This window comes from Antedon bifida, chromosome 8 (genome assembly GCF_963402885.1).
Source record: "Antedon bifida chromosome 8, ecAntBifi1.1, whole genome shotgun sequence".
Taxonomy (NCBI): Eukaryota; Metazoa; Echinodermata; class Crinoidea; order Comatulida; family Antedonidae; genus Antedon; species Antedon bifida.
The window spans coordinates 9,303,518-9,327,315 of record NC_136233.1 but is presented as its reverse complement, the minus strand read 5'-3'; the positions used below and the strand labels follow the sequence as shown (position 1 = coordinate 9,327,315).

Sequence of the window (23,798 nt, the reverse complement as noted above, 5' to 3'; positions counted from 1 at the left end):
TTTTTTTGGGTTTAACAAGACACATACAAAACATGATCGAGTGAATTATTTTTCAGTAGATTATTTTAGACGTAATCTATAGGCAACAAATAAAAGGATTATATTTGTATTTAATTTCCACCCCTAGCCCCCCTCCCCCCCCCCCACCCCCCTTTTTCAGAGACTTTTTTTTTATTTATAGTTATTATTATCTATATTTATATTAGGTTATTAAACTAAAAGTTCAACACATTATAATTCAAATACCATTCAATGTTGTCTTTAATACCTTTTTGAAATGTTAATTCAAGGAGCATTTCTCTTGAAATGTAGTTTTTACTTTTGTGAAAATAAACTATATTAAATCTTATAATCAATTTTAATTAAGTTATAGTCTTAAGTCTTGGCCGCCTCCCCCTTGGTCAAACACATTTCAATAGCCGACAAACATCAATTTCCAGTTGTCGATTTCTCTATAGCTTACCATAACCTACAGAGTTAAAATTTATGAGGTAAACATTTGTGAGTCTTGTACAAATGACACGACTTTACATATGTCTGAAAGAACATTTTTAGAAACAAAGCGGGGAAACATTTAAGGTCATAAAGGTTCCTTAGATGAATGGGCCTGGTGGACATGAAAAACTGTTACATGCATTGTAAGTGACAGGGTAAACTCCAGAGAGATGGATTGTGGGATTATACTTGTAATAACAAGTACTTATACTATTAAAATGAAATGGGTTTTGTTTGTGTTTTTTTTTTCAGGCTGCCAACTGAATTCCCTTCTTTTTTTCAACATTTTTATCTTTCTTTATAAAGAAGATGAAGATATTGATATAGTGTTTATAGTTTTTAATCTTTTATAAATTTATTGTCCTTCACTTCACAACCAACAATAAAAGAAATGGACTTGTTTAAGATAAGTTAAATTGTTTATAAGTTCTGTATATTATTGATGCTTCATTACAGTATTTGCTTATGATTTTAATTATATTTATTTGGGGACTAATTTTTGACTAATTCGATGAAAAAAACCTACCTAATTATTTGTTTAAGGGCCTGTTTCTATAGAAAAATATTTAAAACTGGTTTTTAGTGATTTAATTATTATTATAACAAAAATCATGATGCAGCAACATTTTTACTCATTTAGTGATAGTTCATGGTTGGTGGTGTAATGATACCATAGTCAGATCATGATGCTCACGACATTCAGTTGAGATGAGACCGTTATTGTATTTTTAAAACCGGTTTTGACAATCAAGATCGGAATCAATTGGGATTTTTAAAACTGTATTTTAAATGGTTCGGTTTTTTCTGTGGTTTTCTGAAGGACCTATTTCTGTTGGCAAGAAAATAACATTCTTTCAAAACTGTATTATTTTGATCAATAGAAACAGGCCCATATTTTGCATTATTTTGTGTTGTTGTTTACAGATGTCAGAGTTAAGATCAATTGAATTATCTAAGCTACTTAATACACAAACCAGAAATGGTGTTGGTATTCTATGAGTGTCACTTACTGTACCTGGATAAACCAACATTAGCCCTTTCTCCACAAAGTGGGGGAGAAATACGAAAAGTTTATTATTAATTAATTATCAAGATTAGTATTATTGTATAACTACCTCAACACAATGAAATAACAATGAAGCTATTAAATATAAATGAACACAAACCTTTGAATGACTTAAATCTTTGTTTTCACTTAGCAGTAAACTTAGCTTGGCAAGTTCGTTTTGAGCTGAATACATAATCCATAATCTTTCCTTGTCATTCTGAAAAAAAAATACAATTCAAATATATATTTATCTTATGTATATTATATATCAAGTTTACCTACTGCATGGACTGCATTGCAAATTAAAGAGCACAATTAAATTTAATTCAGATATTAAAATTTAGATCATGTCATCAACCTTTTAGATAATTTAGAAAACTTTTTTCAAGTATAATCCATTAATAAAGCATTGCATAATAATTAATACTATTTTCTTGACACATTTTAGTTTCACATCCCTCATCAAATATTGGAACTGTCTGACTTTTTACTAAATTTTTTTAGAATTATGTATGACTGTATTTTTAAACTATCATTTTGATGTTGGTAGATATAGCTACTAAAAGCCTGATTTAACAACAGTACGTGAAACTTTTATATTTTAAATTAGCTCTGACGAAGGAATTGTGTTTTTTGTGAGTTTGGCATTTCCTTCTGGTTGGAAATACTCTATTGTTTTTCTTATTTTCTTTGTATCTCTATTGAGATCCAGCAACAGCATTGTCATTCCTTAAGTTATTTTTAATCAAATATTATATATTATATATAATTAACTGAAATATTAGAATGATGAAATTAGCCATTGTAAGACACTGTTATACTAATATAACTAAAATGATCAATATCATCATCAGTGAAGTTAATTATGATTAATATAAAAACAAAAATGATGAAGCTATCTTACAAGCACAGTGGACCTTATTGACGCTTGTGACTCTGAGGAAGACAGTGTATCTTTCTGGAAAAAAAAGTGAATATTTAGAAATGGTTGAAAATGGTTAAAAATGTTAGGATGATGTGAGAATTAACAGAAATTACAGGATAGATATAACGATGCTTATAAACAAGATTGTGATTCTTGAATTGTGGAAAGACAAAAAAATGGTAACAGCAGCAGTAAATAGACAAAACTTAGCAGAATAGAATTATGCATAAAACAATGAAGATCGCCAAGATTTAGTGTAAACCGCCTCAAATTATAAAACTACATTTCAGTATTTTTCCGAGTGATATGTACACACAGGCACCAAAAAAACAAAAAAAAATGTTTCTGTATTATTAAATTACAACCATATTGTGGAAATTTGTAAACAAAGCATCGGATGATGGGTTACATTACGATGAAGATTTCCGGGTTGTGGAGAATTGACATTTTTTTTCACATATAGGTGTACCTCTCACAGTGTTAAGTGATAGTATGGCTAACAAAATGGTGTGTAGCTCAAACGCACCCTGTGACACGTATCTATCTATTTCAGTATGTAGTATAACCAATTATAAAAAGGATGGTGGAAAAATAATACATAACTGTATTGTTAATTAGGCTGTATATCGAACCATATTTCTATGCCTTACATTTTGGCTGAGGTGGTTTAATGGCTCAATCACCTGAGCCTGATGCAAATAGGGATCGCTATGTTGGAAATATCGATTGATTGCCAATAGTATGTTCATCAGACAGACCCAACTTACTGGTTTGCTGCCCTCTTTGGTTTGTTTAGCTTAATAATTGGCTACAACTTAATCTATCAATTAAAGTAATCCTTTGCAATTTAAAAGGTCAACAGAATTTATTAATAACCTTTTCATTTACATAATCTGATATTAAAAATCCATATTAATGATTACTGAATAATATTAGTAACTAAATAGTTTTGAATATTGTTCTATTTCATTTGTAGAGCCATTTAGGTTTATGAATATGACAATTGTGAATTGGTAATTTGAACATTTGTATTACTAATTTTTGTTAAATTAGGCCAAATATGGATCCAAGATTTCTTTCAATTCTATAAAAATATGAGTATAACGCAAAAAGAACCACTATTAATAATAATATCCTGGATTTATTATGAGCCTAATACTGTAAAACTTCTAAGTGCTGTACATATTACCCAGGTCATTTTTGGATCGAACACGTATGGACTACTCCAATAATGCAGCTAGTATTATAATCAGTGCAAAGTTGTGTGTTGACCTTACAAGGTAACATACAGTAAATAAAGTGTCTTGCCCACTGATACAAGCAATTCGACAAGCGTTACGAACCCATAATCAGTAGTCCAACTTCCAACACACTGCATCACGCACCCTTACAAACTATAGACCAGCAGCTGAACTGGTGGTGAATATGCCTAGGTAGCCTCATTTCGTCGAATTTTTTTATATTGTGGAAAAAACGAACCCCGCTACCCCAAGTAAAAATCCAGTTTTTTATGGGCTTGTATAGCAATTCCAATATTTATTCTTTTCCAAATTTCTTACTGCTACTATTACTTGGTCATAATATATAAATTAATATTATTATTTTATGGTTTGTCATTGTTGAATGAGTAAAGGCTGTCAGCGCGCCGTGAAAATATTTCATTACTTTCACAGTTTTTGTGTACAATTTTAAATGTGATTATTTGCGTGCCATCATACAATAAAGGTAGACAATAAGCCGTCATTGTTGTTTTGGTGAGTCACCAAGTAAATAAAGATGAAACGTTAAATAATGTTTAACATGTGACATTAGCGTGAGAAGGATGACATTAAATGATAGAGTGACATTCCATACTATAGTCAAAAGGACATTCTCTCTGTTTTTACAATAAAATGCACAAAATAATGACAAATTATCACATAGGAATTTTCTTTTGTAATGAATTTGCTCATAAATATGTTCTAAAAATTGTAAATTAATTGATACGTAGAAAATGACAAAATTGTTTGCGGAAACTGAGTATGGACTAGGTGAGGATGAGGTCATTTCTAAAACGATATACGGTTGAAAAATGAGGCATGCAACGTGGGTGGTTGCACGTATCTTGTACAATAGCAAATTCTGATTCAAAATACATACTTACCATTTTTAAAAAACCTATTTCTTTTCAAATTCACCTGTTTTGTTTTTGTCGTTACTGAACTGAAACTATTGTTAGTTAAAAGGCTGGTTATATAACCATTACCGGTACACCAAATTCGCATACACATTCTTGTAGTGAAATTAGCATTATTGCACACAGAATTAAGACACAAAATTAAAAAAGATATATACTAGCATTTGTTTTTTCCCGGTGAAATCTTATGTAGGAGAAATTTACAGTAGGCGGAGGTATGCACTCTCGGAGTGCCGTTCTAGTTATTAAAGGAATTATTAACTATGTTTGACGTTAACCTACTGTATGGAGAGTAAATGTTCAGGCCTTGTCTTTTGAAAATTGTAGGTGTGCTACAAATTGCACTCCTCAATACATTCAGGGATGCTGTAGGTGTGCTATTTGTATGTTGGTGTGTAGAAGTTTACCAAATTTAGGCGTGTTGTAAATCGCACTCCTCAAGGGCAGTTTAGGAGTGTGTTAGGTGAGTGATCACACTCACTCGCCTTTAAAGACAAGGCCTGAATGTTTGCTCTTTAGTTGATCATCTGATTTTAGGTCAAATTGGGGTTTTTATTTGGTGGGACCCATCGACATTGATTGGTAAAGAAATACTTTACTGTACCATTCTATCAAAATATGCGTTTCTCAGTAGAAACAGGTAATACTTGATTCTAATACATAGCAGCATTCTTGTGTGTGCATTCATAATGCCCTCGACTATGTAGCTATTGAGTCTACAAGTCATTCTGAATGAGCATGCACACAATGATGGTAAAGCCTCAACAGCTGCGGTAGTCCTGGGTGCATCATGAAAACGAAACGTCGAAACGAAATGTACTGAATTGAAAACCGAAATTCATTTCTTCGTAAAGTCAGTCCATACAATTGCATTCATTTTCAATTTTATTGCAGTTAATCAGACTAAAATTACTTGTACACTAGAATGTTATGTAACTTTTAAGCATTTACATTACTAATCCTGCATAAAATTCTTGTTAAACAACGCATTAAAACCCAGACTAATCCTAAACATCAGTCATACAATGACTTTAACACAAATTTGGTTTTACTTTCGAGGCCAAACTAGTTTCAGATTTGTTTGAATATAAGAAGATTATTAAACAAAGCCTAAACTAAAAATTTCACTCTGTAGGTATACTCTCAGGTGATTTCAATTTTACTGACAAAATCTGTTTCCAAACAATTGGACTAAAAAACAATTATACTAAACAAGTAAATTTAAGGCATTAGGTAACAAAATCAATGCTTTAAATCCATTTGTTGTCAAACAGAACTTAAAGTCTTTGAAGATAATCTTTAGTTACCTATAATCTTTAAAAGTCTTTTTAAACAAATCTGGCTTGTTCGAGGTTGAAACAATATGTAGTAGTTTATCGACAAATCCTAAATTGAATATATTTGTTTTCATCTACTGTTATCTTTTAAGAATCACTTCAGACTTATCTTATAATGTCTGTGAAATTTGGGCTGCCAAAAAAAATGAATGAAGACTTCTCTATACACATGATTAAAAGTCAAATATACAGTACCCATTGATTTAAGTAGTGTTGACTAATCTTAACCTATCGTACCAGCCTTAGAAAATTAGTAGATAGTATAGATTTTGTATTGACTACTAAGTATGTTCTCAACTCAAAGAGCATCCCTTACAATGGTTGCATACATGCCATGCCAACACTCCCATTTTGGCTTGAATCTCCAGGCTAACATAACATCATGTTGCCAGTTTTTCAAATTTTCTCTCAGATTAAAAAGAAATGTTGATGTTATATAACACAAGCAAATTTGTAGAAAATCTACATTTGAAGTGCTAAACACTTACTGTACTAAGAAATCATGTCCCACTATGTCCATTAAGCCGATTTTCCACTAGACGAAAATCCACTTGTTCGCGTGAATCGAAAGCATCATGCTATGCGCATGCGTATTCAAGTTTCTGTCTTTCATACTCCCTTCTTTGACAAATTGTAGTTCCTTTGATTTCAGCGAAATTTACTAGTTCGAATTGTTTCTACTTTTTGCAAAACGAAATATTGCGCAACCAATCAGAGCTCAGGAAATGAGCTATGACGCTTTCATGAGCACTCATGCGAAGCGAAATGCTCAGCAACCACGCGAGGAACATGAACATCGAAGCTATTCGCTCATGTAGTGGAAAGAGAGTAGGCGATTTTTTCTCTTCGAAACGTTGGATTCAGCGAACAAATTTGTCTAGTGGAAAATCGGCTTTAGGTCTGAGCTTCAGTAGGAAGAATATAAAATATAAATTTCATTACCATTCTCAGAAATAGGTAACTAAAAATGCTAGTTTGCTAGCGTGAATTAAAGGCTTAAGATAAACATCCAGAAAAAATTAGACTGGGATTTAAATAATTCTATAACTTAAATCCACACATAAATGTAGAATAATCTTTAATAGCCTATTCTAAAGAGCTCACACAAATCTGACATTATAGATTGTAGGGGACATGTTATAAACTATACAGACAAAGCTGGCTGTGAATAGTAAAGAGATTGACTTTAGTCGGTCAAATCTATGTCTAAACAAAAACCACTAGGAAGCAACAGACAATGTAAATTAGGTAAGGAATTTAAATGATTACATTATTCTAACTCCATTTGTCATCAAATAAAACTAAGAAATTTACACTACTCTTAAACATCTAATCTTATGCAACACAATTCTCCCTAAGGTCAAACTATCAAATGTATAATTTGTAAAGAAATCATCTAAATAATATAAGATCATTGATAATGTTTCTAAAGACAATTTTTCCTGTTTTTCATAAAATTGAAAAAAAAAATTGAAAAATAAAATTCACTATACACACAGATTTCTGTGTGCTCCAAAACTTGTTGATAGTCAACTAAAACTTTTTCATGGTAACCAGAGAGATTATTAAATTGACTTTATTAAGGTAACTTTATTGACAAACTATCTAAACTGATAGGTTTCCGAATGTAATGCTATGCTTCCCAAACGTGGGTTATCGAATGCTTTTTTGCGTAACATATTAAACTGCAATTCCGATAGACCACCAATTTAACTCCGATAGAGAAAGAGTGTGTAAAACCACATTATGGAGTATCATAAATTGGAGTAGATCCAATGTTATATCAACACAAACTATAGGATGAAGAATCATGTTTTTTTATGTTTGGGCATTATTTGTTCTGGCACAAGCACGATGATTTGAAACAAGGGGTTGGTAATATGTAACTCACTTTTGTACCACTAAAGATTTATAAAAGCATCTTTTGACTGTCCAGATAGTTTTAAACTGTAAAATCTCTAATTATGATGCCATGTATATTGATATTGTCAGGCAATCCATCTTTTCCAATCTTAATCAGACTAAACTGTAAAATAGTTTTATGCCTAAACAGGGCTAAGTTAAATGTCCCACAGGAAATATGCTAAAATGGTGGTGTTGATGGATCAGATGTGGCACCTCAATAACGGAACAACTGAAGTGTTGTAGTATGAAGTTGTCATACATTTCCTACATATATTTTATAAACAAGTCAAAAATCATCATTGACAAGATTTATCAAACAAAAGTCATCTTCGTTTAAAAATCATCATTGTGCGTAAACAAATAATGGTAGCAATTCCAATATTAAAAAACCAATTATTCAATTAATTGCTAAAATTTATTTGTTAAGCTACTTTAGATTAAAGATGAGCGAAAAAATAATCTAAAGTTAATTGCGAAAGGAAGGTAGTAACCCTTTGTTTTTTTAGATAATGGAAGAACATTTTGTTTTTTTCTTCCTTAACTTAAAAACACTTTTATTGTATTTAAAGCTATTTTAAACAGCAAAGCCTGCATGCATTATGTTTGTGATGGCTTAAGCCTAGTTTTCATACAAAAAAGCTGCAGTGCGCCTAGAACAGTCACCATGATGATGAACCTAGTAGGTTGTGATTATGGAAACAATACACTTACGCAGAGAGTACTCTTGATTATGTTGACAACTTGTAGCAACATGGTAAAAAAGACATTACACAACATTATTGATAACGCAGTTTTTACTGTTTAACTGAAGGCCTTTGATTTTTACAATAGAGTAGGGCTGCTTTACCAATTTTCTAAAAATGTTGTCAAGATTGTTTTAAGGTTTGAATTTGTTAATTTGATTATCAGACCTCCATTTTCTTCAATTACAAGCCAGTTTAATCATTGCCCAAATGTTACCTCAGAAAATAAGAAATAATTTTACTGTTAGTGTTAGTGTTATGTTTAATGTATAAAGCATGTTGTCATACAATAAAAAAAAATATGGGATACTGTCAACATTAATTTTGCTTTATGTTGACCATTTTTATTTTATCATTCATACATGATGGCTTACACTTTTATTAGTCATAGACGAGAAACAAGATACAACTACACCAATGGGACTTCACATAATTTGTTGCCAAAAAACAACATATTAATACACAAATTAACTACATAGACAATTTAGCCTACAACAAAGATGAAAAAGTTGATATTGGCCATTATCTATGAGCCGGTGAATTATAGTTGATTTGTCCAAGGGCTTCGTGTCCGGTCAGCCGGCATTTCAAATTATAAATATATATCTTAAGATATTAAATTGTGCGTCCATCACCGTTTAAAATAAAAGTGGGATGTCGCATTACATTAGGCCGATGACGGGTACTGGCACAACCTTTGGGAAAAGAGGACCTACAGAGAGGATACGTGACTTGTACGCACCCACGTTGAGCTGGTCAGCGATCGCAGTGATTGACGTTAAACGTGAACGTAAATGACCAATTATGTCAAAGTACTTGTAAAACATCAGTGAGCGGAGTAATAAGCAAGTCTGCTGACATGCTTTGAAGAGAATTACATCAAATTGCTTGTGTGCTGTAAGTGTATTTGGCACTGTGACGAAGCATAGCACTTTGTTTCTACACGCTAGGTCACAAGTTCAATGATTATTTTCTTTTATATTAAACATGTATTGAATTCAGTTTTCGAACTAAACAAATAAGTACTGTGTATAACCGAGTATAGTCCCAGAGGCCCGATTATGAAATTTGCCAACAATTAGGGGGACATGGTATTGACTGTTTACTGGGATTACATTAATGGATTAACAAAGTCCTGTGTCTGAATTTAGCCTAAATTAGGGGATGGGATTATACTTTGAGCATGGGATTAGACTAGGCCATAATAAATTCTGTAAAGTTCATGTTCCTGAATGTTCATGATTTTCAGATGAGACAACGCAAATTTGGAATTAACACTCTATTCTGTATATTAGATGTTTACTTTAAAGATGTATTGTCCCCCAAAAACACGAAAAATTAATAAAATTTGACTTTTAATAGGCCATTTTGCATTTCAGTAGGAAAAAAAAATATCATTTCACTTATAAAAAGACAAAATAAACCGTTATTTTCAACCAAAAACTTATTGTCTGACAGTGACAGACAATTTAAGTATTTTTTGCTTTAAATTACATTTTTTAAGGTAAATATTTTTTTTTTTCCATCCAGTTTTCGGTCAAACTATTATGTGACATTAAAATGACATTCAACAAAAAAATTGGGACAATATATCTTTAATTATTTCATGTTACTTAAAATAACACAGTATGAAATGTGTAATAAGAATACAATTTGAATACTTCTACAAATAAATACACCTTTTACATTTTCAAATTAACATGGTCTCGTCAACGGACATGAATGGAAATTTTTTGCTTGGAAACCACTTACACTACAGTACAACTTGTAACTAAAGCAAGTAAATTGCCACAGGCTGGTCATAGTGGATTTCCACTGTAAATAGTAAATAGCAAGTTTAAAACACATTCAAGAGGACAACATTTTTTGATCCCCAATCGCTGATGATAAACCTGCCTACCGGTAGCTAAGTCTATTCCTATTATTTTTTGGTAAACCAGTAATCAATGTATAATTAATAATTATATTATATCATCAGTTGTTCTTATAATTATTTATTTATTCTTTTTTACGGTACCTTAATTAATGTAACTAGTTTTTAGTGGGCCTCCTATCACAAGCCCCTTTGGGTTTCTTGAAGGTCCCTTTCATCGTTAAAAATATGTTTTACTCCTTGCTTGTTTTTGTTTGTTGATGAGATGAATAGAGAGATTTATGTTATGTTACTACAGTATACAAAAAAATGAATCTTTATGAGTTCTCCATCATCCAATGTATTGAAAAAAGTGTTATTTAATGATCGTGCAATAGTACGTACTTGTACTATTGCACACCATGTGACCCATAATCAAATAATGGGAATTTATTTTAAAGGTGTTATAATATATATTATGCTTTGCCCTATTAGAATGAAACGAAAACATCAACAAAAAGTGAGTTACCAAATGTTGTGCTGAACGAAAAGAGAAATAATAACACTGTTTGATGCAACTAAAGATAAAAAGATATTTAAAGAACATTAAAATGTTAACCAAAAGTAGTAAATATGAAATTTTGGTAATGAATAAATATTATAATTACTTACATTTAATGTTGAATCACTCCCACTATTTCCTTCAGAGATTCTCTATAAAAATAAACACATCAAAATTAGTTTTTGAATTCAAAGAGAGAAACGCAAAATCTATATGGCGCTGAATGTGAAGCGCTAGAGATCATGCCAAAATAATTTTACTGCAGTTAATATTTTTACTGTATAACATGATTTTAGTTTTGATAAAGATGTTCAGTTTTGGAATAAACAGTGTAGTTAAAAAGGGTTTCTAAATATTTGTTATAAAAAAAAAGTAAACAATATGTAGTTATTGAAACAACTGCAGTAGAATAATTTTGCTTTCTTCAGATATGTTGCTCTTCTTCGATGTTAATATAATTTTTGTAAACAATATGTAATAAAAGCATTTATAATGCAACATATATGTAATGGAATTTCTCATAATAAGTGCAGTGTACATACTATACAGGAAAAAATTATAAAAGTTAAAACAATGTTTCAGTTGGTCCTGTGTGCATATAAATGCATATGGATAATAATATACAACAGGGAATAGTCTCGCATTTCATCTCATACATTTAGAATTATATTTCTATTAAATGCATATTTCATATTTTTATTCCTTACCTGTAGACCAGAATTTCTTTTCTGTGGGGTGGTATCTTCATCAAAAGAACTATCAATTTTTTGGACCTGATCTGTAACGCTTGAAATTTGAGTTTTTTCTTCAATTATCCTTTCACCTTCTTTAGACTAACCATGGAAATATTCAGGAAATAAAAACATACAATAAAATAAAATTAAAAGGGTTTAAAAAATAACAAACAACATAAAAAGGTATAATATTTTGTACAACTAAAATTGATGAAGGTGATTAAATGATGATGATGACGTTAGTGTGGGGACGATGATGATTGATGGTGATGGTTCAGATGATAGTAGCAGCGGTCGTGATGATGTTGGTGATGATGTTGGTGATGATGTTGGTGATGAAGTTGGTGATGAAGTTGGTGCTGGTGATGATGATGAGGATGATGCTGGTGATGATGAGGATGATGCTGGTGATGATGAGGATGATTTTGGTGATGGCACTGGCAGCGGTGGTGATGAGTATGATGCTGGTGATGATGGGTTAATGGCAGCGGTGGTGATGACAATGATGCTGGTGATGATGTTGGTGATGGCACTGGCAGTGATGAGTATGATGCTGATGATGATGGCAGCGGTGGTGATGGGTTAATGGCAGTGGTGGTGATGATAATGATGCTGGTAATGATGGGGTGATGGCAGCGGTGGTGATGACAATGATGCTGGTGATGGCACTGGCAGCGGTGGTGATGAGTATGATGCTGATGATGATGTTGGTGATGGCAGCGGCGCTGGTGATGATGGGGTGATGGCAGCGGTGGTGATGACAATGATGCTGGTGATGATGTTGGTGATGGCACTGGCAGCGGTGGTGATGAAAATGATGCTGGTGATGATGGGGTGATGGCAGCGGTGGTGATGACAATGATGCTGGTGATGATGTTGGTGATGGTACTGGTAGGTAGCGGTGGTGATGAAAATGATGTTGGTGATGATGGGGTGATGGCAATGATGGTGATGACAATGATGCTGGTGATGATGTTGGTGATGGCACTGGCAGCGGTGGTAATGAAAATGATTCTGGTGATGATGGGGCGATGGCAGCGGTGGTGAGGATGATGCTAGTTATGATGTTTGTGTTGACGACGGTGGTGATGATGGGGTGATGGCGGAGGTGGTGGTGAGAAAATGCTGGTTAAGATGGTGGTGATGGCAATGGTGGTGATCAGGGTGATGGCAGCGGTGATAAGGATAATGCTGATTAAGATGGTGGTGATGGCAATGGTGGTGATCAGGATGACATTGGTTATGAAGATAGTGATAGTTAAAAAAAAATTCAAGGAAGGAATGGATTTGAAATTATACTGGGTAGCAATACTAAAAACACATACAGTACACTGTAATTCTATAATTTAATGTATGATTAAAAGTTAATGTGTTCAAAAGAATAATTTTTAGGTGAATTAGCTTATTATTAATCATTATATTTGTGGCTGACATGGGGATAACTGAGACTTACACGTAAAACATCGGTTTGTCCTGATGGTCCAGTGTAACTATTATCCAAAGAGTCGTTCATATCTACTGATGCCTCTTCTTGAGTCCTTTCATCAACAAATTGCTTTTCCTTTAACCGTTCTTCCTGCTGTCTCATATTTTCTTCTTGTATTCTTCTCAACTCCTGTTCTTCTCTTTTTGCTGCAGCTTTTCGTTCAGTTTCTAATCGCCTTTCTCTTTCACGCTTTGCGGCCTGTCTTAAATTGTCTGCCTGTCGTTTTTCTTCTTCTCTTTGTTCTATCTGTTCTCGCCACCTTGATTCAGTGATGGATTGATTTAGTGACTTTTCTAATGGACCCTGTTCATATTGATGTGGGTGTCCAATCCGCCTTTGTCGTGGAGAGGAATCTGAATCAACTGATTCTTTTTCTCTAAATTTCTTCCTTAACACAATGAATTTAGTACCCTAGAAACAAAAATGTAATTGAGTATGAAGAAACATCAAATAAATGCTATCATACACAACCTACTGAATTACTGATATGCAATTAAACAAATTGTCTGTTGAAATAAATACCGGTAACCATTATTTTGTCAAATTCGAAAGTATTATTTTTGTTTGCCCTATAAAAAATCTTGATTTTATTAATCTTTATTTGTCATGTTTCAGGGGACAATACAGTACAGTATTTAAAGATGTATTGTCCCTTTGACTAATTCCAAAAAAATAAAAAATAACAGATTTCGAAAAAAGGTGGGTCATTTTGAAGTATCATAATAGTTATTAACTATCACCAAAAATTTGTCCAAAAAAAAATCATTTAACTGAAATACAGACGTTTTTTTGTTAAAAAAATAACTTTGACTTCCAGTCAAAGTTTTCGATCAAAACATATCCGATAATGAAACGTGCTTGTTTGGCTACTCTGTATGCATAATCATAAAACTTCTTCACGATCTGTGTGAAAATACCTTCTCAACCGTGACGAGTTGTAAACAATCTTAATTAGCATATGCATAATGCGTACTCGTGGTTTGAAATCTTTGTTTACTTTCGCTCGCGAAGATTTTCCAGACGAAATGTACAAACTAATTTATCTGTTAATTATTTGTTGCTTTTGGCTTGAATTTTCGACTTAAAGTGAATAACTTTAATATTACTTTGATATGGCCAATTTAAATTTAGAATATTTTGACCTTCATTTTTTTGTGTTTCAATTTCAATACATCTTTAAACATTTACATGAGAAACTACTGTATACTCACATTTTCATCTTTCTTCACAGCCACTTGATTAATACATTCCTTGAACCGTTGTCTGTAATATTCTGTGGAATTTGAATCAATTTAATTTTCTTTAAACACACTGTTAAATTGTAATATTCAAATTTATTCAAATTTTTACAAACTACCCTATCCATCACTCACAAATTTCACTTATTATTATTCATCTATACAGTACTTTTGTTCATTGTTTTGACTTAGTATTATAATACAACACAATTGAGGTATGTGAACCCATCAGGCACTGTGAAAAGGAAGCTATCAGATGAAATCCTTTTGATGTAGTTTCATTGTTTCCAATTGTTACCTGTGATTATTGACATTACAATATGCGTTGTGTTAAAACAGACCTTCTTAGTCTAGTGGATGGTTGTAGTTGGCAGTGGGTGATTGACTTTTGTTTGAGTAGTTCTGTTTAATATGAAATCTTTAATTTAAAGAATGAAGAATTTCTATGACAGTGCTACTCGAAACAAAGCTTTTAATTTAAAGGGTATTAAACCGGGATTGTGATCATTGGAAGGTCATTCATTGGATTTGCCATTTGTTGTAATTGAGGGTTTTTACTGTAAAAAGCGTCGGGTTTTGGATATATTTTGGGTGCAATGTCAGGCTTCCAGTGCTATATATCTATATAATAAGTTCTTAAAATTTAATCGTGTGTAGCAACAAATGGTCTTGGTCTTTTTTTTCAACGAAATGGCTGCTTCTATGCCTAGTCGTAGATACAATTTCCAGGCTATATCTACGCATATATAGTGCCCCCTATGGATTTTGATAAAATACTAATGTATGTGTTATATCGGTACATTGTAAGAAGCCAGTTGGATGGCTGAATGGGTAGTGTCCGGGTTTCAAAACTCATTGTTGTACTAGGCCTATGCTAGGCCTATGGATAGCCTAGTAGTGTTGCCTATGCCTAGCCCTATTTAGGATCAACTCACTGGCCTAAGGCTCAGTCTAGGCTAGGCCTAGATAATAGACTATAATAGGCTAGTAGGCCTAGACTAAAACCTAGGCCTACCTAGGCTAGGCCTAGATTTTTATTTAATTTTATTTATTTTTGATCGCACTTTTTTTATAATCTTATTCTTACTTACCAAACAAAATGACATATAAACCTGTTCATGATTTATTTAAAACAGGGACTAACCGTTTTGTTATATAATAGTTAATACTAATCCTAGGCTAGGCCGAGTTCAATTTCTAAAGGGCGAGGCTTTATGTTGGGACGGGCAGTACCTCTCCGATTTGGGGTGTAAAGTAACATATTGAACCAGGAAGTGCAACTTTCATTGGGCTTAAAAGTAAACGAATATCTCACCTTTTTTCTTTGGATCAGGGTAGTTGAGATATTCTTTAAAATGTAATACAACATCTGAATTTCTTGCTTTCCCACCATTCCCGGCTAAAAAATCTCTAATACTGTCAGAATTCAGATTATTATCCGCCATCGTCTTGTAAACAAACCAGAAAAAACATGGAGGTAAAATGTCTAGACGTTAAAAATAACTATTGTTTGTTGAGGGCGCTATTTTTCGTAACTTCAAGTTTACACACCAGTAGTACGTACGTAACAGGGAAACCCTGAGTATACAATGTACTGTCAGTCAAGTTTCAGTTATACAGTATTTTTCATCGCCCGATTAATACCATCATGGCTATCAAACACAACGGCTAGTGTTGATGATGATAGTGACACTTTAGCGTGAAAGCCCATCAACAACCCAGAAAAACAATTAAAAACCAACAAAATACTGTATTCCATTTAAAGGCGCGCTAAAATTTCAAGAAAAAAGGGAAAATAGAAAAAGCACAAAAACGTTTAATACGGACGAATTCTAGTCGGGATTCTAGTTGCATTGATTGATATTAATGTGTACACCACATCAATAGGATTCGGTCTAATAAATGGGTAATAGGTGAAATTACTGTATCTTGTGCGGTGTGTCAATTGGTCCATGTGGTCAACAACGTGTGAAAGTAAATGTCCGGTACCGCTACAGTCCTGTAGAGGACAGTTATTGATGAGTGGATTCTGTCTTTTTGTTAAGAGGCCTAGCGCTGTATTTAATTTCCTTTTCGGCTCTTTTGATGTCATCACCTAACGTGTGGGAAAATCTAAAATCATGGGTGTATGCTATTCATCAAGAAACTTGTCTAATAACCACCTCACCGCATTAAAGTTAGCGTAAGTCCATCCGAAATTAACCGAGAATTAATGAGTTAAAACAATGGGTGATCGGCTTACGTTTCAATAACGACTTTCATTTTTGACTGATCAGCGGCACATTTGAAAAGCCGACAGACAATAAAATAACTCGATCAATTATTCCACTACTTTAACATTTGGGATTCAATATTTCAATTTATATAAACAGGTCGTTGTTGTTTTAACCTTATTATAAGACCCTAAACAATGTTAAATGTTTTATTATATTGTCGCATCTCATTGACATGAATCGACTTTCCAGATTTCTGGTTTGATGAATTGGAACCGGATGGGAAGACGTTTGAAGTCCTTCATAAACCGTCTTCCTGACGATAAAAATCAATTAAAATTAAAACTCAACAACCAATGAACTTGGTATTAACAACTGTGCGAGAAATTCGACTGCCATTATACGAAACTTTAATTAATTTTATGTTGTCTTGTTTGAGAGATCGGCGGTCCACTTGCGGTAAGTGATGAAACAGAGATTCTCTGTTCGGTACACATCGTTACAGACTTTATTCAATTAAAAACCAGATTTTTATTTTAGGATCTGTGAGCGATTAGTTTCAACACATTTTGTATACTTTGACAGATAGTAGCTTAGCCTAATCCTAACATTCGTTCGTATTGTGTGACTGAACTACTTAACTTCTAGTTCCATATATCTCTCAAATGTTCCTGTATAAACCAATCATAAGTAATAAGTGAAACACATTATTATTATTAGTTAAACGTTACTTTACGTGAATACAAGTGTCAATCTAACGTAGCCGCTCTTCCCTACCGCTATTCATTTAGGGACTTCTGTAAAACGTACAAATAGCCTACCGAACATTCAGATTAAACATACAATTAAAAGTTAAAAACGTTAAAATGCTTATATACATAAACAATTCATTTATCAGGAAATATTATAATATAATTAAATTTGAAGGATTTGTTATTATTAATTAAATATTATTAATTATGTTATCAATTAGTTATATAAATCAAGCAGCTAATTTAATTATCAGCCATTGTTAATGCACCACCAATTCATTGAAGTGGGTGTTAGGTAAAAAGCTGCTTCCTCATTCATATCTATCAAAAAGTGTGAATTTGAAATAATTATGTCGTCATATATAAAGACGGGTGAATAACTCAAATAGGATGTTGGTTTCAAATTGAATCACTTTAGTGTCCTCACATTTATCAAGTTTTCGTGCGTCGCTTTTAGGTCTTGCATCCGAACTCGTCACAATCGTTTATTTCGATGTTAATTAAAACTAAAAGGATAAATACCACAAGAAACTAGATCATTACTTTTACATTAATATGAACGATCGAAAATGTGTTATTTTGGATCTTCGGTAATAAACAAACATTAACTTTGCTGTAAGTCTATAGAAAATGAAGCCATTGGATATCGTGTGTTTAACGCTTTTCCGTTATAATATTTTAATGAAAATCGACGTTTGTATTATTCAATTTACTGGAGAGCTTGTGATACGAGACATTGACTCATGTTATACATAAAAAATAAAATAAGCATTAGTAAGACACGGAGTAGCTTAGTAGGTGTGTCTATCGTAGCCTATTTTCGTTATGGGTTGGTAGCCCAATTACAGTAGTTCAGCCCATTTAAAGTTCAAAATGACGTGTCCGATTAGGTACATCTTAATCATAGGCCTAGGTTAAACTTTTCATATCAAATAGTAAAAAATAGAAATTTGAATTTCATACAAATATAAAACTATGATATGAACGGAAACGAGTATAATAACATGGTACACATTTTTTTTAAAGATAAAACTCGTATGAACAAATAAATAGTTGCCAGAGTGTTTATTGATGCTAAATAATACGAAAATGGAGACAATACACAACGAAAAAAAAATCTTGCGTACGAAAATGGAGACTCTACTGTATACGAAAAGAGAAACGATTCCGTACAATACGAAAGAGAAATATTAAAAATCAGACTCTATTGTTTTATTGTTTGTATTGTAAAATCCGGAATAAATTTAATTTAATTGAATTGAATAATAATGTCATAGGAAAAAGGAGACCCAACTTGATTCATACAAAATACTCTACTTGTTTATTTCGGAATAATTATAAAATGATGTTGTCATTATCTACCCAAAACCACGGAAAACCAAAGAAACCTGTACTGTTACTACTTTTTTTTTTTCGTATTATAAGCTCTCCTGTAGGCCCTAGGTCCCCATTTCGTTATTGGGTCTTCGAAACACAAATATTATAGACGCTGCAATGTTTTCTATTGCAGCTATCACTACAAAAATAAATAACTTTAAAATAATATGGGTATATAGTTATAGTTTTCAAATTCTCAAATCTTAAAAACCTCAATTTACTTAATAATGTTTGATGATTTTAGTAAAAACGTATTGGCTAGGCCCTCACAGTCACAAATACATTTTCCAATAAATTAGTTTGATTTGTAGTTATAGGAAACAAATTTTACAAGAAACACCGTCCCAACAGACAGGGTCTGATAGATTTACAGCCTGCCAGGTAGGGCTAGCCATACTAGCCAATGACCTCAGATTTGACAGTAGAGGACAGGCCATTAGGCCTACCTGCTTCCACCCTGTCTCAATAGTAACCCCCTTAGGCCATTTCCTCCCATAAACTGTAATTAACAAATAAATGTTGTTGCAAAGTTAATGAAGATCTAAGGGCAACTGGCAAATTTCTTTCTTCACCTCTACTATTGACTGGATAACATTTTAAACAGATGGGCCAATAAAAAGGCCCAGTTTAGCAGTACATCATCACCTTTAGAATACCTGTCTTGTAAGAGCAATAAAACGTTAGTTTGCACCTCATTTTGGTTAGCAATATAACTTGATAACATTTTAAGCACATGGATAAAGAGCAGTTTGGTGCTCTATCATCACTAATTGATCCTGTGGCACCAGTATACATTTTTTAGCACACAAAGTTTTATAACTTCTTTGATATAAAAAAAAAAATCAAAATCACTTTTTTAATGTACCTGACTAATCGTCTCTCCACATTAAAAAAAACACTGTGTGACATCCAACAGCATCTGACAGGACCACTGATGTTATATCTTACTTAAGAACTATTAATTATGCCAATTATGAAGATTCATTTCAACTGCTTCACCTACCACCATAATGACGTTTCTCCGGGTTTTCTACTCCTTACTATTTTAAAAATTATAACTAAAAATAAAAATAAGTTCTTAAAAGAAAATTCAATTAAAATGCAGTAAAACATCCTCAGCACTGATGGTCAGGGAATGCATCCTCACTAACACCTTATATGGTCATACAGTACCTTCTTGAATAATAAAATGATTTTTGGACATTTTTATTGTTAAAAGATAGAGGGATCAATGACGTGATGGACATTGGCTGAAATGACATATATATAGTCATCATTTTGCAATGTATCTGAAACACATTATGTACTTCTGAAACTTCCAAAGAAGAAAACAAAGCCATAAAAGTTGACAGGTATGTGCACTCATCATACAATTTAAATCATTTAGATGCAGATTCTTTTACAAATACAACTGTAAAATTACTATCAGCAATAAATGTATCCAATTTTTGTTGGTCCATATTGTATAGGTTCATAGTACCATCTAATAACATTAACTAGCTGGCAGTTTCACCTCATTTCGGTTTGGAATAACTTTGTCAACAGATGTGCACACTGTTCCTAGGATAACACACATCATCACCATTGTAATTATGCCACTGGCTGTTATTGTTTCATGTTCTAACAATAAAAAACCTAATTCTCACTTCATTTGGTTAATGTGGTCTACATACCAAACAATACAGTATCACACCTAAGGAACAGTTTCCATAATATAGCCAACTGTTGATTGAATTAATTGCTGTATAAAATTGAGAGACTTGCTTAACCACTCTGTCAACTGGATTATTTTACACCTTCCCTATTTATAAAGAAACAAAGGCAAGCTGTTAGTTTAAACTTAACATATATTATTTAAACAAAAATACTAGTTTGTTTTAAAATAAATTTGTCACCAGACCTAGATTTTCTTTTGTTTTTGGATTTCAGTTGAGTTGAGTTGAGTTCCACGTCGACATAAGGGCACCTTAAGATTTGCATGTGTGGAATTAGTACAGGATTATTTATTTTTGTATCCTTTTAACAATTCTGGATCTGCCTCAATTGGCAACATTTGTCATGCTCCAATGATCAACATAGTACGGCAATGACACCGCATGCTTACTGTACTTACCAATCACAGAATCCTAGTTCAATCATGACAGCACAGTACTACTTCAAAATGTAAATACTGAAACTGTGTAAAGGGTTAGACATAGACCCTATACAAACAAATCTATTAAACTTTCTCATTAAATTATTTAATTATAGTTAAAATTAGTATACCAAGTTGCTTGACCTTTACTCCTATGTGTTTCTTCATCCTGACTAATGTCTATGTTATCACAAGCCCATGCAGGTGCAAATATAAACCGTATTTGGCAATTTTTGCCGAGTTCAGACTGATTATGTGACTTATCCAAATTTTCATGACTTCCAATTCTATCATCGAATGTCTCAAATACAAACCAGGCGTGTATTTAACCAGGGAGGTAACCTCCCTGATTTAACATTAGAGACGAAAACATAGACTTAGGTCGAAGGTTAGGGTTAGGGTTGATCATTGGCTATGTTGTAAATTAGAATTTTTTTAAAGTCTGTCGGTCAATCATTGAATGCTACTTTCCAATTACAATTCAGGTGTACATAAGGCACACCTAGTAGGTCAAATGTGAATGTTCGATCATTAGCCGTTGTGTGTGGGTAAAAGCATCATTGTTAAACATCAATAGGATATCATTTTATTGAAGTGGCAGCTATCATGCTATCTATAGCCGCAGTAGAGCATATCGGATGAGGTGTTCGAATCCCATTTACAAACTGGACATACTAAGATTTACCAGCATAATGTTGACAAGTTGAGTTTATCATGTTCTAAATAAACTATATTAGAAGAGATACGACATTAAAAAGTAGAAGACGGAAATTGTCAGCATTACCCAAAACGCAATGGGTTCTGGCGATCAATTCAAACATTACTGCAGTGTAGTTGACTCAAGGCCAGCGTCTGTCAATTAAATAACCGTTATTTTGGGCCTGTTTCTGCTGCAACTGCTCAAAATACGGTATAAAAATACGGTATAAAATACGGTATTTTTTATACCGTATTTTGAGTACCCTGTTTCTGCTAAAAATACTTCTTGTGTGGTTGTGTAAAAATTCATTCTTTTTACCCAAACTGCCATTCGTGAGCCGGAAGTCTGTGTTTGACCTAAGTATACTGAGCGTGGCACTGTAACTCCACTCTCGAGGAATTCCCCACTCGAACTCTTGATATCCACACACACATTTGGTAATGACTGTGTTTGTATTTTCCGCTTTCCCGATAAACATAGTAGACCTAACGAAGTTCGTAGTAGTTTTGATTTCACTTATTTGGTCGATAATTAAAGTTTTACACCTCACTTTCAACAGCCTAGCCCTAGTGATAGAGATGTAGTGAGAGCACAAATACACAGGATCCCCTAGAGTTATTGTCTTGCAATGTTGTACAGTGCTTTCGCAGGGTCTTCAGCTTTCAGTCTATTCCGTACTCCTGCTTTACTTTTTTAGAAATGTCTTTATAAACGTGGTTGACCCTTTTATTGCCTTTTAGTTGTCTGGACATTTTAGCTCCCCGCACAGATTTATAGTAAATACCGTAACGTCTTCGCTTCACATTTTCACCGAATATATCTATCGTGTGTAAAACAGCGACAGGGGAGAGATTAGTAAACTCAACAAGACATTCCTAACTTTGAAGAATCCACTGTTAGCTTTATGAGTTTACTTTTAAATTTTTTCTGAACATATATCAGCAAATTTTCTAATGAATATGCTTCCTATCAAAGACATTACCATTCCCTTATGAGTTACCATTGCGTTTGCAGATCAGAGCGCAGCTTATTAAAGAGGCACTCAAAGAATTCTTTCATTTTTAAAAGTTGCAAAATATGAACTTTAAAAGGCAATAAATTGTAATTTTACTTAGCAATCCTGTCAACAATGCTTAAAATGACAACATCCATGTAGGAGCACATGTATTCTCCATGATTCTTTTTTAATTGAAATGGCAAAAGTAAAACTATAGATAATGAATAATTAATTTAATTAATTAATTATGTTAAAAAGTGAGTGTTATTCCAAACCCCTAAAAATAAATAAATACTAGGCCCATACAGTAGATAAGTAGGCCTATCCATCTGTTGAAAATAAAAATTGAGACTTGTTATATTATTCAAATAAATGCCTATCTATGCAAAGGTACACTAGGTATAACCATTTACATCACAATTGGCAGCTTACCTCTTAGATAAAAATGTTCTTGATTGACACAAAATGTCTTGTATTTGAAGGATAATTACCTACAATTTAAAAAAAAGAAAAGTCGGACACCTGTAAATTAATGCATTTATTTAAATTAGGAAAACTCTGAAGGACACTTTAACAATATAAAACAAGACAAGTTGGACCTGATAAAGTATGGAAACATATTCTTCATTAAGCCAAACTTACATTTGAAGGACAATCTATAATATAAATAAAAAAAGTGGGACATCTGTTCAATTATGGAAATTAATGCCTATATATGCAAATAAGGTGTATCCACCTACATTAAAATCAGAATCTTACCTTTTTGAATTACAATTTTTTTTTCATTGGTCCAAAATGTTTTCAGAAATTTATTAGAAAAAGACAACTTGCATTTTAAGGACAATCTACAATATATAAAGTGGGAAATCTGAAATTATGGAAATGAATGTCTATCTATACAAATTAGGTGTATCCACAATATACAGTATGAAAAAAAAGTCTTATCACTTTCAAGAAACAACTTTTACCATTGCTCAGGTTTTTATCAAGTATTTCCTTCCCTTTGATGACACAAAACTCAGATATGCTATTCATCAAAAAAAAAAAATCTAACCAAATGTGTCACTTTGACACTTGGCTACAATTTCCATGTTTTTGTGACAATTGATAAAAGTGTGAACATT

At 32.8% G+C, this 23,798-nt stretch overlaps 1 protein-coding gene and 1 long non-coding RNA gene across 2 annotated transcripts; both read right to left on the bottom strand.

The window, feature by feature from the left end:
- Positions 1-743: 743 nt before the first annotated feature.
- LOC144850537 (uncharacterized) lies at positions 744-15,972 on the bottom strand. The gene is made up of 8 exons (XM_078707823.1): positions 15,817-15,972; positions 14,475-14,536; positions 13,231-13,674; positions 11,751-11,876; positions 11,154-11,195; positions 2,448-2,501; positions 1,611-1,760; positions 744-791 (listed from the first exon to the last, which is right to left on the bottom strand). The coding sequence occupies exons 1-8, from the start codon at positions 15,944-15,946 to the stop codon at positions 744-746; spliced, it is 1,056 nt and encodes a 351-aa protein (XP_078563949.1). The 5' UTR covers positions 15,947-15,972.
- Positions 15,973-20,205: 4,233 nt separating this feature from the next.
- Positions 20,206-23,496, bottom strand: LOC144849857 (uncharacterized). The gene is made up of 3 exons (XR_013614010.1): positions 23,434-23,496; positions 23,107-23,165; positions 20,206-20,644 (listed from the first exon to the last, which is right to left on the bottom strand). It is a non-coding gene; the product is annotated as an uncharacterized LOC144849857 (long non-coding RNA).
- Positions 23,497-23,798: the final 302 nt, after the last annotated feature.